The sequence below is a fragment of the Pelophylax lessonae genome (assembly GCF_965119305.1).
Source record: "Pelophylax lessonae genome assembly, chromosome: 1".
Lineage (NCBI taxonomy): Eukaryota > Metazoa > Chordata > Amphibia > Anura > Ranidae > Pelophylax > Pelophylax lessonae.
In genome coordinates, this window is record NC_138768.1 from 195,266,317 (window position 1) to 195,281,791 (window position 15,475).

The following is a 15,475-nucleotide window of genomic DNA, read 5'->3' on the forward strand; positions in this document are numbered from 1 at the left end:
CTTTGATAGGTTAGTCTTAGATCATGGATGCATGTAGATGTAGCGATTTTAGTGTTTTGATTGGTGTAAAGATTTCGATAGGAATAACGGTCATGCATTTTTTTCAGCTTTTGGTAAGGCAAAAACAAAAGAAAAACTGACTAGAGTGATCACTGTAGCTGCTGACTTTCAATATAAATGACACTTACTATCCAGGGAGCCCGCAATTTCGGCACCTCAAGCTAATCCTTCCATCGTGCATCGGGTGCAGGCGCCTGCATTGCTAGTAAAGGAGACTGGCAGTGAAGCCTTCAGGCTTCACAGACAGTTTACTACTGCGCATGCGCAAGCCAGGCAGCACTTTCTGAATGGTCTCGTCGTCTTCTGGGACACACACAGGTCCTAGAAAATGTGCAGTTCACAGTCTTAAAATGCATCAGTCCTTCACACTGTGCTCAGTAAATCCACCACTGCTGTGCCTACATGCTCAGCTCCAGATGTGGACCTGTATGAAAACGGGTCACAATCACGATACTCCATTGGGAATCAGGCCAGCTCACGCTCTGTTATTAATGCTGGTGGGTACTCCTCCTTATGTACTCAAGGTTGGTGGCACATAGATCATCAAAGACAAAAGGTGTGAGGCCCCTTTAACCACTTCCGGACCGCGCGCCGCAGTTTTATGTCGATACTTTGACGTTAAATACCAGGGTTATGGCAGCAGATAGCTGCCATAACCCCAATATTTTTTTAAACTGCAGGCAGTCCGCTTTAACATAAGGGTGGTCCCAGCAGCGGATTCGCTACAGGATCACCCTCATGGGTGCCACTTCCCGGTCGTTTTCCCCGATCGTTTTCCCCGCTTAGCAAACCCGCCGTTGAAAAATAACGGATTAAAGCGGTGTTTCACCCACATTTAAATCTTTACACCATCCACTTCAGAACAGCAAAATACAACATCATTGGGGATTTACCTTGTTTTTATTGGGTGAACTTTTTTCTGCCTGTTAAGGCCCCTGCGGCGAGGTATGTCATTTCCGTGATCCTCCTGCTCCAACACCACCACCCCCCCCCCCCCCCGGAGGTCTTCTAAGACCTGTGTGTGTGTCCCAGAAGGCGACGGGACCATTCAGAAAGTGCTGCCTGACTTGCTCTGTAGGAAATAGTCTGTGAAGCCTGAAGGCTTCACTGCCGGTTTCTCTTACTAGCAATGACGGCGCCTGCACCCGAAACTGATGGAAGGATCAGCTTGGGGTGCCGACTTCGCAGGCTCCCTGGACAAGTAAGTGTCCTTTTATATTAAAAGTCAGCAGCTACAGTGATCACTCTGATCAGTTTTTCTTTCGTTTTTTGCCTTACCAAAAGCTGAAAAAAAATAATGACCATTATTCCTATCGAACTCTTCACACCAGTCAGTTGCAGGGCAGTTGCATTTTTAAAAGTCCAGCATACTGCAATTTTTGTTCATGTTTGGTGCAGTAAAAAAAAAAACTTCCCCATTGAAATTAATAGAGAACACATCAAAAATGCACCAGTGGTTGCATTTTTGGTGAATTTTTGGAGTCGCGTGTCTTTTTTACACAGGTGTAAAAGGCACAAAAAACATGACAACAATGCATGTGTGTTTTTGCTGCGTTTTTGCAGCAGATCAGTATGAAAGCAGTCTTAAGAATTGGTTAGGATCAAGATAATACATTTTGGTTTGAGTTTATTACCACTTTATTTTTTGCTTTGAGAAGTGCTACTTATGTTACCATTAGGAGTACATTTGGAATACTTTAGCTCTTTTTATACTCAAAAGCAGAGTTGCTGATTGATGGGTTACCGGTTACTAGTCATAGAAGAACATATCACAGATCGTGTCTCAGGTTTCCATTACTGTTTTGTTTATCTCTAACGTGTTGGTGTACTGGAGTTCCAGCACAGAACGCTGCTTTTTTTGCAGCAGTCAGAAAACATTGCCTCATGTTTATTTACAGAATCTGTCAGGTTTGTGTATTGGGTTTGAAAAGTAATGGCAGCGGAATTGTGTACTGCACAGTGAACGAACCACTTGTGTGACTGACCAGAACAGAGGGTTGCATTGTCTGGCAAAACAGTATTTTCCAAATCTAAATAAATAGAAAACCATTTAGTCAATAGGAATAGATTGAGTGCAGGGAGTGGATCTGATGACCTAATGAAGCAGGCAATCAATGATTTACTGTAAAGCTGTCATACATACTGTAGATCAGTTTTGATTTGAAATATAAATGTGTTTTTTCTGTTTCTCTTGTTCTCACACTCTTATGTGGTTTTTCATAGCAAAGTAGCTTTCTTTTATTTCACTGATGTAGGTTCTTGGGGATTCTTCTGCACAAGGAATATCTTGACAATTTAAACATTTTCCACATTCAAAATTGCTTATTGAATGAACCTAAAATTAATTTTACTAAAAGTTAAACTGGAAAAAACCCTACACAGTTTATTTTTTTATAGTCTGCATATATATATATATATATATATATATATATATATATATATATATATAGTTGTGCTCATAAGTTTACATTCCCCGGCAGAGATTATGATTTCTTGGCCATTTTTCCAAGAATATGAATGATAACACAAAAACTTTTCTTTCACTCATGGTTAGTGTTTGGCTGAAGCCATTTATTATCAACTGTGATTACTCTTTTCAAATCATAATGACAACAGAAATTACCCAAATGACCCTGATCAAAAGTTTACATACCCTGGTGATTTTGGCCTGATAACATGCACACAAGTTGATACAAAGGGGTTTGAATGGCTATTAAAGGTACCCAATCTCACCTGTGATCTGTTTGCTTGTAATTAGTGTGTATAAAAGTTCAATGAGTTTCTGGACTCCTGACAGACCCTTGCAGACCCTTGCATCTTTCATCCAGTGCTGCACTGACGTTTCTTGGATTCTGAGTCATGGGGAAAGCAAAAGAATTGTCAAAGGATCTGCAGGAAAAGGTAGTTGAACTGTATAAAACAGGAAAGGTATATAAAAGATATCCATGGATTTGAGAATGCCAATCAGCAATGTTTTAAACTCTAATCAAGAAGTGGAAAATGAGGGGTTCTGTTGAAACCAAACCACGGTCAGGTAGACCAACTAAAGTTTCAGCCACAACTGCCAGGAAAAGTGTTCGGGATGCAAAGTAAAACCCACAAATAACTTCAGGTGAAATACAGGACTCTCTGAAAACTTGTGGTGTGGCTGTTTCAAGATGCACAATAAGGAGGCACTTGAAGAAAGATGGGCTGCATGGTCGTGTCACCAGAAGAAAGCCATTACTACGCAAATGCCACAAAGTATCCCGCTTACAATACCCCAAACGGCACAGAGACAAGCCTCAAACCTTCTGGCACAAAGTCATTTGGAGTGATGAGACCAAAATTGAGCTTTTGGCCACAATTATAAATGCTACATTTCCTACTGTGAAACGTGGAGGTGGATCGCTGATGTTTTGGGGATGTGTGCGCTACAAAGGCACAGGAAATTTGGTCAGAATTGCAAAAGGAATGCAGTATGTTATCAAAAAATACTGGTGGAAAAGCTGTCATTGATTTTCAAGGGGGCAATACACGGTATTAAGAACCGGGGTATGTAAACTTTTTATCAGGGTCATTTGGGTAGTTTCTGTTGTCATTATGATTTAAAAAGCGTAAACACAGTTGATTGATAATAAATGGCTTCAGCCAAACACTAACCGTGAGTGAAAGAAAAGTTTTTGTGTTATCATTCATTTTCTCTGAAAAATGGGCAAGAAATCATAAATTCTGCCAGGGTGTGTAAACTTAAGAGCACAACTGTATGTGTGTATGTATGTATATATATTTATATATATATGGCACTAGTAGTCTAATTTTAATGATAGCGGGGAGCCACAATTAACCACTCTGTGTCACAATCATTTAATGTCACAATGCTTATCACAATTTAATGTTACTCACAGCTGCTTATCTTTAATGTCATGAGATTTTCCATAAAGCATTACCCATAAAAAGAGGAAAGCAGAAGCATTGTGATGCATTTCAGCTGTTCCAGAATTCTTTTGGACACTCTGCATAGTGACTTGGTCAATCCTGGGCTCTGCTTTTTTATGTCGCTACTAAATTATTATGCAATGTTGTTACTGCTAAATTTAAAAGAGGGACGGTTATGTAAGATATTACATTTGATGTAAAAACAGGTAAAAAAACAGTGGAAAAATACTCTAAGTATTTACCCTAAAGTGATATATATCACCCAAACATATTTTTGTTGCAGAAACTGCACAGTGCTAAATTAGTGAATAAATCTGCATAAATTCTACAATATTCATATAACACCGCTAAATAAATAGCGATCAAATATTCATGGCATCTAAAATGTGCAAAAATTACTATCTAAAATATTTGTGCAAATATATGCAAACAATCTAAATAAATTATCAACAATTCATATCTGTTACAAATTCAGTGTAGAGATCATACATAAAATTCATAAATATAAATATAAATTATTAGTGATCATAAAAAAGTTCCAAGAAAAGTCCAATAAAGTGCAAAAAAGGTGCAAGAAAATGTGCAAAAAAGTGCAAATAAATATCTGTAGTGACAAATCCTCAACAAAAGGTGTGCGCCGAAATGCACGCTCTGCGATGCTTCCACCAATCACCCCAAACTGACTCACCAGATGGAGTGGCTGGTAAGATTATAAACCAGCAGGTCAGCCTGTTTTATATAGAGTATATCCAATATGCAGGTTGGTGATTCAATCTAATAGATCCTTCTCAGACAGACAATCACGTATGGTCAGGCAGGGATGTATCATGTATTTAGGAGAAAAGATGAATCAACATAGCGTGATTCTGTAAAATACATAGGCTTTTATTTAATAAAGATACAACTCACATTTCACCAGTGTCATCCCGACACTAAGGGTTCCAGTGTAAATGCAGTGAATAAGAAACAATCTGTTAGACATTCTGTGTCGTAGTCATTCGTCTCCAGCTACTGTGTTCCCGAATCGAACATGCGCAGTACGTTCAAACGTCCTAGTCCCGCCCTACTGGTTGCGTCATGTGACATCACCCCCCCCCCCCTTAGCTGTTACATTTGCCATTTTTCAGATACCTATCATAACCAGGTACCATTCCAGGATCGTTGTGCGGCACTCTATGTAATTTCTGGCCCCTGCTCCTTCCCCTGCTGCCTTCTGGGAGACACAGAGGTCCCAGAAGACAGCGGACCATTCAAAAAACGCAGCCCAAATCACGCATTAGCAGTAGGAAACAGGCTGCAAATCTACAAGGCTTCACTTCCTGTTTCCCATAGTAAAGATGTCGGCACCCAGAGCCGATGGATGGATCCCTGGACAGGTAAGTGTCCTTATATTAAAAGTCTGCAGCTACAGTATTTGTAGCTTCTCACTTTCATTTTTTTTTTCCCAGGCTGGAACCTCCTCTTTAAGTTATAATGACATTGAGCCCTCCACACAGAATGGTCTGTACTTACCTCCCTTGATGGTTATGGCCATTAAAAGTCTAATGACAGGTTGCCCACACCTGCGCACTAATGTCTTATATTTGAATTGGATGTTGCTCCTGCTATACAGGTATGTCCCATTGATGTCTGGGACATAAGTGCTCAGGTGAGTACTAGATTTTTACTTCTTAGGCTGCAAGCTTCACAGGAGGACAAAACTCTCGGAGGAGATAAGTACTGACTCTGCTAGGGGACAGACCTAGTAATGTTTTCAGAGGGCTGGAGAAATTTCTTGTAAAATGTATAATTTTAAAGTCTTAACCACTTAAGCCCCGGAAGATTTTACCCCCATTCCGACCAGGGGGTATTTTGTGATTCGGCACTGCGTGACTTTAAGGGACAATTGCGCGGTCGTGCGATGCTGTACCTAAACGAATTTGGCGTCCTTTTTTTCCCACAAACAGAGCTTTCTTTTGGTGGTATTTGATCACCTGTGCGATTTTTTGATCACGCGCTATAAACAAAAAAAGAGCGTCAATTTTGCAAAAATAGCAATATTTTTCACATTTTTTTATATGAAATTCCCCCCCAAAAAAATGTAAAAATCAAATTTTTTTAAAATTTTCGGCCAATTTATTTTATGCTACCTATGTTTGGTAAAAAAAATCGCAAAAAGCGTATTTTGATTGGTTTGCGCAAAAGTTATCGCGTTTACTAACAAAGGGAAAGATTTTTGTCATTTTTGTTGTTTTTTTTTTTAACGCGTAATGGCGGCGATCTGCGATTTTTTTTGCGGTACTGCGACATTGCGGCGGACAGATCGGACCCTTGACTGACATTTTTGACACTTTTGGGGTTACCAGTGACATTTCTACAGTAATCAGTGCTATATATATGCACTGTTACTGTAAAAATACACTGGTAGTGAAGGGGTTAACTTTATTTGGGAGGGAGGGGCTGTGTGTGTCCCTAGGGGCGTGCTTTCTACTGTGATTGGCTGTGGCTTCAGCTGTAAGGACACTGATCAACGGATCTACATAGTAGATCCATGTGATCAGTGTCTTTGCAGCGAGGAGAATGACAGGCAGCTTGTTTACACAAGCTGCCTGACATTCTCCCTCTCCCCCCGCCGATCGCCGAGTGGCCGGCGGACATCGGGTCCGCTGGTCACACGCGCAGGGGGGTCCGTGACCACGCGGGAGCGGGAGCGCGCCTCCGGGGGCGCGCGCTCGCTCCCTCCCTAGACCCTCACAAGCAAGCAACGTAGCCCTACGTTAGTTTGCCTGTGAGGGGCTGACCGCCGACGTAGATAGTCGTGCGGCGGTCGGCAAGTGGTTAAAGAGGTATTAATCCCAAAACCAAGATTGTAATATATTGCATTTTACCAATCTTTAGATGTGGTGACTGCATTAAGTTTATTTTTTGGGCTTTTTCTCTCTGTTTTCACCTGGTGATCTGGCCAGTAAAACACCCCCTGTATTAGAGTGCCCCCATCTCCGAAGGAAGGAGCACGGGAGCACCGTTGGACAACATTATCGTTGGTGTCGGGGGTGGAGGGATGTTTAGATGTACTAGCAGATTTAGATACAATAAGCGCTCACACTGTAGTTGCACAAGTAGCTACAGCAATAGTTATTTTCTTTTGGAATAAAGGTTTTTCATAAATAAAAGCTGATCATTATAAGCATGCCTGTCAATAGTAAATGGTTTGTCTCAACCCTCTTAATTGCTACATTTGTAGGAGAGCTTGTTCTGTTGAATGTAAATATGAAGTGGTGGCGCTGCTTATAAAGTGCAAACAGGTATATATAAATATATAAAATGAAACAAATATAATGTAGAAACACAGATGTGATTGAGGAATAAAAATATAAATATAAATGGTGGATATGTAAATAATACCACAATATAGTGAAATTCCAACATAAAATGGTATTGGGAATGAGTTAATATGAAATATATGAAAAAATATAAAAATATAATAATAAAATGAAGTAAAATATAAATAACCACCAGAGTGCGTAGTATAAAGAGCAAAGTGCTAAAATATATATATCTCTTAGTATATACCTAAAATAATAATATCAGCATGTTGCAATAAAAATACATAGGCAATGGTATAATATAAAAAGTGTGCAAAAAGTGCAACAATTAAATTGGGTGTGCGGGAAACTTTTCCAGAAAAAATGAATAAAGTGCGGGAAACTATTTTTACAAAGTGCAACAAGAAATGATGTGATCTAAATTCATGTGATAAATAGTCCGTATAATAATAAAAGTGCAAACAATATTATGGGCAAGCTCAATGTGCAAAGAAATATGAACTCCAAGGTAGAAATAAGAAATGGTATTAGATCAGATCAGCTATTAAGATAAGTCCATATATAGATGGTTGTGCCCCGAGGAGTGGTGAATGGATAAGTATCCAGCGGTGACCCCCAAGGTGGGTGACTGGCGAGTGGCGGGGAAACCTCTAGTAGAAAAACCTACTCACCAGATGTACCCACCCCACACAGGGGTATAGGGCAGGTACTGTAGTAATATCCTGTTGGTCCTGGCTCTGGGTAGTGGTTCCCTTCCTGGGGGAGATGTAGTATAGGGTCCGCAGGGATATCCTAAAGTGAGATCCTATCCGATAGTAGGATATCCAACGATCCGTGGGGTGAACTGATATGGCCACTCAAAGGTATGTGGATGGAGGGATCATATAAATGGAAAAGAACTCGATAGTGTAATACCGTTTTTAAAGTTTATTCCTTCCAGCAGTAACATAAAAATGGGTACTCACATAGATAAAATCAGTAAACAGCGAGGTAGTGGCGTCCCGGAACGCAATGCGTTCCAACTGGAGACCGGAACCGGAAGTGACGTGACGGCGCTGTACGCGTTTCGTCATGTGACGTCTTCTGCAGCGCTGCAGAAGACGTCACATGACGAAACGCGTACAGCGCCGTCACGTCACTTCCGGTTCCGGTCTCCAGTTGGAACGCATTGCGTTCCGGGACGCCACTACCTCGCTGTTTACTGATTTTATCTATGTGAGTACCCATTTTTATGTTACTGCTGGAAGGAATAAACTTTAAAAACGGTATTACACTATCGAGTTCTTTTCCATTTATATGATCCCTCCATCCACATACCTTTGAGTGGCCATATCAGTTCACCCCACGGATCGTTGGATATCCTACTATCGGATAGGATCTCACTTTAGGATATCCCTGCGGACCCTATACTACATCTCCCCCAGGAAGGGAACCACTACCCAGAGCCAGGACCAACAGGATATTACTACAGTACCTGCCCTATACCCCTGTGTGGGGTGGGTACATCTGGTGAGTAGGTTTTTCTACTAGAGGTTTCCCCGCCACTCGCCAGTCACCCACCTTGGGGGTCACCGCTGGATACTTATCCATTCACCACTCCTCGGGGCACAACCATCTATATATGGACTTATCTTAATAGCTGATCTGATCTAATACCATTTCTTATTTCTACCTTGGAGTTCATATTTCTTTGCACATTGAGCTTGCCCATAATATTGTTTGCACTTTTATTATTATACGGACTATTTATCACATGAATTTAGATCACATCATTTCTTGTTGCACTTTGTAAAAATAGTTTCCCGCACTTTATTCATTTTTTCTGGAAAAGTTTCCCGCACACCCAATTTAATTGTTGCACTTTTTGCACACTTTTTATATTATACCATTGCCTATGTATTTTTATTGCAACATGCTGATATTATTATTTTAGGTATATACTAAGAGATATATATATTTTAGCACTTTGCTCTTTATACTACGCACTCTGGTGGTTATTTATATTTTACTTCATTTTATTATTATATTTTTATATTTTTTCATATATTTCATATTAACTCATTCCCAATACCATTTTATGTTGGAATTTCACTATATTGTGGTATTATTTACATATCCACCATTTATATTTATATTTTTATTCCTCAATCACATCTGTGTTTCTACATTATATTTGTTTCATTTTATATATTTATATATACCTGTTTGCACTTTATAAGCAGCGCCACCACTTCATATTTACATACATATTTATATAGCCTTTTTTTGGCTATATTTTAAGTGAGGCTGCAGCTTACTTGTGCACGCATTTAATTTATCCTCTGACATCCTTAGCGCGGATTTATTTATATCCTCTTCTTGTTCTGTTGAATAACAACAGACTTACTTCTGGCTGGCTCACCAGATGAAAGTAAAGGAAAAAAGCCTAAAAATAGAAAACAAATGTTGCCATCATATCTAATAATTTGTGAGATGCAATATAATTTTTTGCTGATGGCCTAATACCCCTTTCAATGTTTACTTTTTTGTAAATGTACTCTAGGATTGACGAATAGATGTTTTTTTTTTTTTTTTAAAAATGATAAAAGGCCATGACTATTTTCATCCTGTCAGTTGTGATTTTTAAGTCTGCTTACTAGTAAGTGGTTCCTTACTGATAACATAACATCATATGTGGATTTTATGGATGATAACACACATTTTGTAAGCAGAATCTCAATAAAACGAATGCATTGTTCAGTTTAGGCCTTCCCCCATGTGTTTCACATTAAATCCGTGTACAATAAAATGTATCAACTTTCCTAATTTGTGTGTCATCAGCTGCTTGGTAAAGTTTGCACTGCTGAGCAAGTTAAAGTGGTTTTCCATGTCGGTAAATTGGGAAACCCTTTCTTCCTGCCATTCTTCTAATTTCAACCTTCTTTGACATACAAGAATATATAGGATTTGTCAGCTTACGCCATCTCAGGAGAAAACTGACAGAACCTTGACTGTGTAAACTGTAAAGCAATACCTGCCAGGATAAGAGGTACACTGCAAGAGATCATATTTGGCAGAAAGGGAAGGGTCAGTAAAGAGACAGACCCATTGTCAAGCAAATTTTAAAGGGCAAACTAATGCTTCTCATTTTCTTCTTGAGAATGGATAAGCTTTTCAGTGCTCAAAGATGTTACTAATCTGTTTTTCCTATTGCAGCCAAACAGCACAGTTGAAACTCGAGCAATAGCAAGGCTAGCCACGCACCCACTGCTAAAGCAGAAAATATCTACTATTAAAGGTAAGATCATGAACGAGAATTCTTTGAAATTAAAATACCTTTTCAATAATCTTTATTAAAGGCAAATGCTATGCATTTTTGTGCTGCCAGTTGTTTAGCAAATACTATAGTATTGTTTTTTTTTCTTCATAGCCCCATTAGTACATTAATTATTGTGGTCTTTGTATAAACACTTGCTTGCGGCGCCACGGCTGTGCTGTGCAGCATGAAAAGATATAATAAAATATTTACAAAAATGTGAGGGGTGTACTCACTTTTGTGAGATATTGTATGTGTCGGACAACTTTTTGAGCCCTCGCAGCACTAAAAGATTACTGCTCTGGGGGTAGGGGGGAATCGGAGGACTGAAGATATTAACTAAACAGTAGCCATCTTTTTTTTTTAACTAAACTTTTACTTTAAATTAGTATGTTCAGTTCTGCTTCAGTGTGTAAAGATCAATTCTGATTGATCGCTGAGGGTTACTGCATGTTGCGTTTTACTTATTAGACTCAGTTCACACTGCTGCGACCCCCAAAGTCGTGCAACTTGCTTGCAATTTTCTTCCCTGACACTTGATTGCGACTTTTGTGATTTACCATTGCAGTCTATGGCACTCAAGTCACACCAAATACGTAGAAAAGTAGTGCAGGAACGTGACTTGTGTCCTATTGATTAAGACGGCACCTGTTGGAATTAATATGTTGTGACTTTGTGTCCCAAGTCGCGTGATAAGTGACAGCAGTGTGAACCAGGACTTAAGGCTCATACACATTATAAGAAAATCTGGCAAACTTTTTCGTCCAAAGAATTTTCGTATAGTGTGTACAGAACTTTCTACAGACGATAAGGGACAAACTCCAAAATTGTTCTTATACGAGAAAAAACTAACTATTTTCGTTTAATGTGTACCGTTTTCGTACGATTTTTGTACAAGAAAAATCAGAAAAGAAAGACTGCGCATGATCAGAAACAATAAACAACAAATAAAGCCTTTATCATTCAAAAATTCACTTTAAAATACACTTTAAACCTGCTAGTATGCTGTACTTTAATTTATGTAACTATTTTTAAGTAATATTTTGATTTGGATCTCTACTGACTAAATACATTACTATTTGTAAATGTAGATAGATCTGTTTTTATTAAGTTTAAGCATGTGTTAAAGTAATAAATCAAAATGTCTGCACATTCAAGATTTTTTCGTCCTCAGCTTTTTTTAGTATCTATTTTGCATCTTTCTTTCCATTCATTGTTTTGTTTTCTGCTAGTCCCTGTTGGTCATAACCTCTGTACTATTTTCCAGTCACGTACTGCTCCTCTGTGGAATTTTTTTGTATGCATGGTTATCGAATGCTTGCTCAATTTATAGTCTATGTTCAATCAAGTCTCTTTCCTTTCTATCTTTTTATAACCTTCCAGTTATGTTTATGATTAGATCAGCTTGATTCTAATGATTCTGCTTTACATTTTCTTTTGGTTGTCAAATGGCTTCACTGAAGTATGTTCTGATTTAATTTTCTCAACTTACAGTGCAATACATAATATTTATTTTATTCTAACATACATTCAGTAAACATGGCCATTCTGTGGCAAGTTAGTTCGGGCAGTGGTATGTTTTCTATAAATGTTACAGCTATTTGTATTTCTTTTTCGTTCATCGACGGAACGCAGAGCTCCATAAGTCATAGCTACTGGGTTATATATTGCCTCCTCAAGGAGTGGGACTAGGCAGAACAAAAAACACCTGGCTATGCCCATGGGCCGTCCTCAGCTTGGTATATAATCCCCCTCTCTGCTCTAGGTAATCAGTTTTAATTGGTCTAGTCAGGAGTAAGGACCTAGGCTCCCGGTTAGGATCTCTCATCCTAGTAATTTTTTTCTCCTTCCTTACATTGTTTTTGTTATTTCTCTCAGGAGATCTACAATCAGCTGCCAGGCTGGGAGACAGGCGGGATAATCTAGATGCAGTGGTCCCCCCAGCCCAACCAGCGCACCTTTGTCTGGACCTGGAGTATGGTGGGGGTCCCAGGGCAGAGGATGCAGCAGAGACCTTGGGGTCACCCCCTCTATCCCCACTATGTAAGGGTCCTGGGATAATGTGTCCTGCCCTGGTAGTCTGGAGGGGTCCCAGTGTAGGAGACCCCTAGATGCATGCCCAACTGTTTGCATTGTGGGTATAGTGCAGGGGGGTCCCAGTGCAGAGACCGGTACAGAGTGCACAACTAAGTCTCCCCTGACGTGTGTCCTACCTTCAGGAGGGGGTCCCCTTGCAGAAGGTGCAGCATTGCAGAAGGCACGGGGAAGATCCTGGCAGCATGCTGTAACTGATGACAGCCATTTTTCTTTAGTCTGGCTGGTCTCCGGTTGGTGGCCATGTTTGTGTAGCCCGATGATGTCACTGGGGGCATTTTCCCTTCGTCTGGCTGGTCTCCAGTTGGCAGCCATGTTTGTGTAGCCCGATGAAGGCATGGGGCCATTTTCTCTTAGTCCGGGAGATGCTGGAGATGACGGAAGCCTTGTGGGGATGGCAAAGCGCCTCCTCTTCCTCTTTCTCCTCAGTTTCCTCTTCCTGTGCCCGGGACATATGAACAGGGATGGCATCCATGGTGATGCTGGGTCCGAATTGTCAGAGCTCCTCCGGTTGCTAGGGTGAGTCCTTGGGGGTCCCTGTTATCTCTTTCTCTCTCTGTCTGCTGATAGGTACCATGAGCCTTGGGGGGATCCTATAGTGGTGCCAAAAGATTGTTTTTGTACTGCAAGGTCTTCCTTTCCTTATGAAGCCTCAGGGTCACATCTCCTTCACTGACCCCCCCTCATGGAGGTGGCAGGTCCCTTAGAACTCCAGCTTCCCATGGTTGCAGTGACAATGGTCCTTCGGTCCTTAGTGTCCCGGGTGGAAGTGGTGTGTTGGCAAAGGCCCAGGAGGAACCATCCCCCACCTTTCCCTGCTCAATCTGTCTTATCTGATTCTGAGCCGGATGCCTCTGTGGATACGGCCCATCCAGGGGGGCTTAATATCACGCCCCCAGATCCATCCGATAGGGAGGATGATTCCTCCATGGTCGCAGCAGCAAATTAAAAAGGTAGGTGCACTTATTGTAACATAAATGTAAAGGTAGGGTAGTTGTGCCTTAGCGAGATATGAAGTGATCTGTAGAAGTAGTATAATTGTAGTATTCAGTAATCAGTCATACACATATGTCCTTTTATTAGCATTTGAAAAGGACAGGACCACTCTCTAGGATAGAGGTGACACCTAGATGCCAATAAAAGTTCCCCATACAAGTAAACAAAAATTGTCACCTTCCTGAAGCCTCAAAAGACAAAAATTGTCACCTTCCTGAAGCCTCAAAGAAAACTGCTAGTCATCTTGGCTATGAGGATCCGCAGGGGACGATGAGAGGCTCCAAACAGTCTGCAAGCTTTGATTTTTATCATCAGATCTAAGGAATGTATTTTATCTCTCATAATTGGTAAAATATTAGTGACAGAGAGATGAAAATAATTCCTTCTGATGGTTCACATGTTGGGCTACGAGTACATGTAAATCTGTAATTTTAGCATGTGTAGAATCCTAGAGAAACGCACAAAACCGTTATATGGCGCCTGATTATGGCAGGCAGGCAGGCAGTGTTTGGTACTGTCGCGATCAGACCGATGCGCTGGTGTCAGAATTCTTATCCCTGACTCAGCGGTCAGTGCCATTCTGGGACAATTCAACTCTGGTCAGTTCAGAACACGAAACCTCCTGTGGGCTGAGACGGGGACAACCCCCTGGGGTTGATTGGCCAAGGGCTAAAGTCCAGCCCACATCCATATTCAAATAAATTGGGGAACCTGAGATATGGACATTGTTCTTCCATGAAGCCAGTTCTAAACTGGGGAGTCCCCACACTGTATCCGGTATGATTCTACCAAGGGATAAGCTTCGGTAAAGTTTATTTCTGTTTTTATTCCTTTTTATTTTCATAGCAAATTGCCAATTGTGTGTCTATTTTTTTGTAACTCCTTTTTCTTGTGTTTATTTCTTATGCACTGCCCACTTTTGGGATATTAAATTATGAAATGAATAAGGGACTTCTGTGTACTAAGCTAGGACTCAAATCTCTGGAGAGATTGTTGCATTTTAGTGCCTAATTGATTGGTCTAAGCTACATGCCAATCTGTATGCAATTGCACTGCGTGTTGGCAGATTGCATGCAGATTGTAAAATAGACAGAGATCTGTGTGTGTGTGGTGGCCCAGCAGACCAGTCTGCGGACAAACTGTTGGGTGGTGGCAGGCTACCGTTGTGGTGTGTGGGTGTGTGGACAGTGGGAAGAGTGATTAACACATTGGGGTTCTAGCTTTTAGGATAACTGGAAGAATCCTAGTAGTGTGTGATAATTGCTAGACTGCTCCCCAACCCTTACAGTGCACCAGATTGTATGTAAGATTTGTATCTGCCTGTGTGTGTGGTCAGCCAGCTGGATTGGAGTGGAGTCTCCCTCTAGTGGTGACCAAAGGCAGTGTGGGCTGTGAAAGTGTCACAGCCAGTCTTATTACTCAGTAGGAGTTTCCCTTATACTCCCCAGTCACGAAACCACGTCCCGGTTAGCTAGTCGCCGTGCGCGTGGTCAATGGGGACACTTATCACTGCAGTGCATGAGACTTTAAAAAGGGAGGATGCGTCAAGTCACCTCGCACTCCAAAGGTGTTTCCTTATGTGCCCTATTATGACAGGTTTTCATGTAAGGAATGGGAACAACCAAAATTACACTTTGTGGTCCCCAAACATTTTGCTGTACGTTACCCTTTTGAAGAGTCACTTTTAAAAAAGTGGACTTGTCCACCAGTGGTGGACCCTCCTGTTTCCAGGTTGAACAAAGCTACCATAATCCCAGTAGAGGAATCCCCGTCCTTTAAGGACCTGGCTGAAAGGAAAATGGAGGCT

The 15,475-nt window shown here is 40.8% G+C and overlaps 1 protein-coding gene across 2 annotated transcripts in view; it reads left to right on the top strand.

The window, feature by feature from the left end:
* Positions 1-15,475, top strand: part of SRFBP1 (serum response factor binding protein 1) — a 227,921-nt gene that overhangs the window by 187,320 nt on the left and 25,126 nt on the right. For both annotated transcript variants that reach the window (XM_082275395.1, XM_082275394.1), the window contains one exon: positions 10,479-10,560. In XM_082275395.1, coding sequence (XP_082131521.1) covers positions 10,479-10,560 — 82 coding nt within the window. The remainder of the gene's footprint in view (positions 1-10,478; positions 10,561-15,475) is intronic.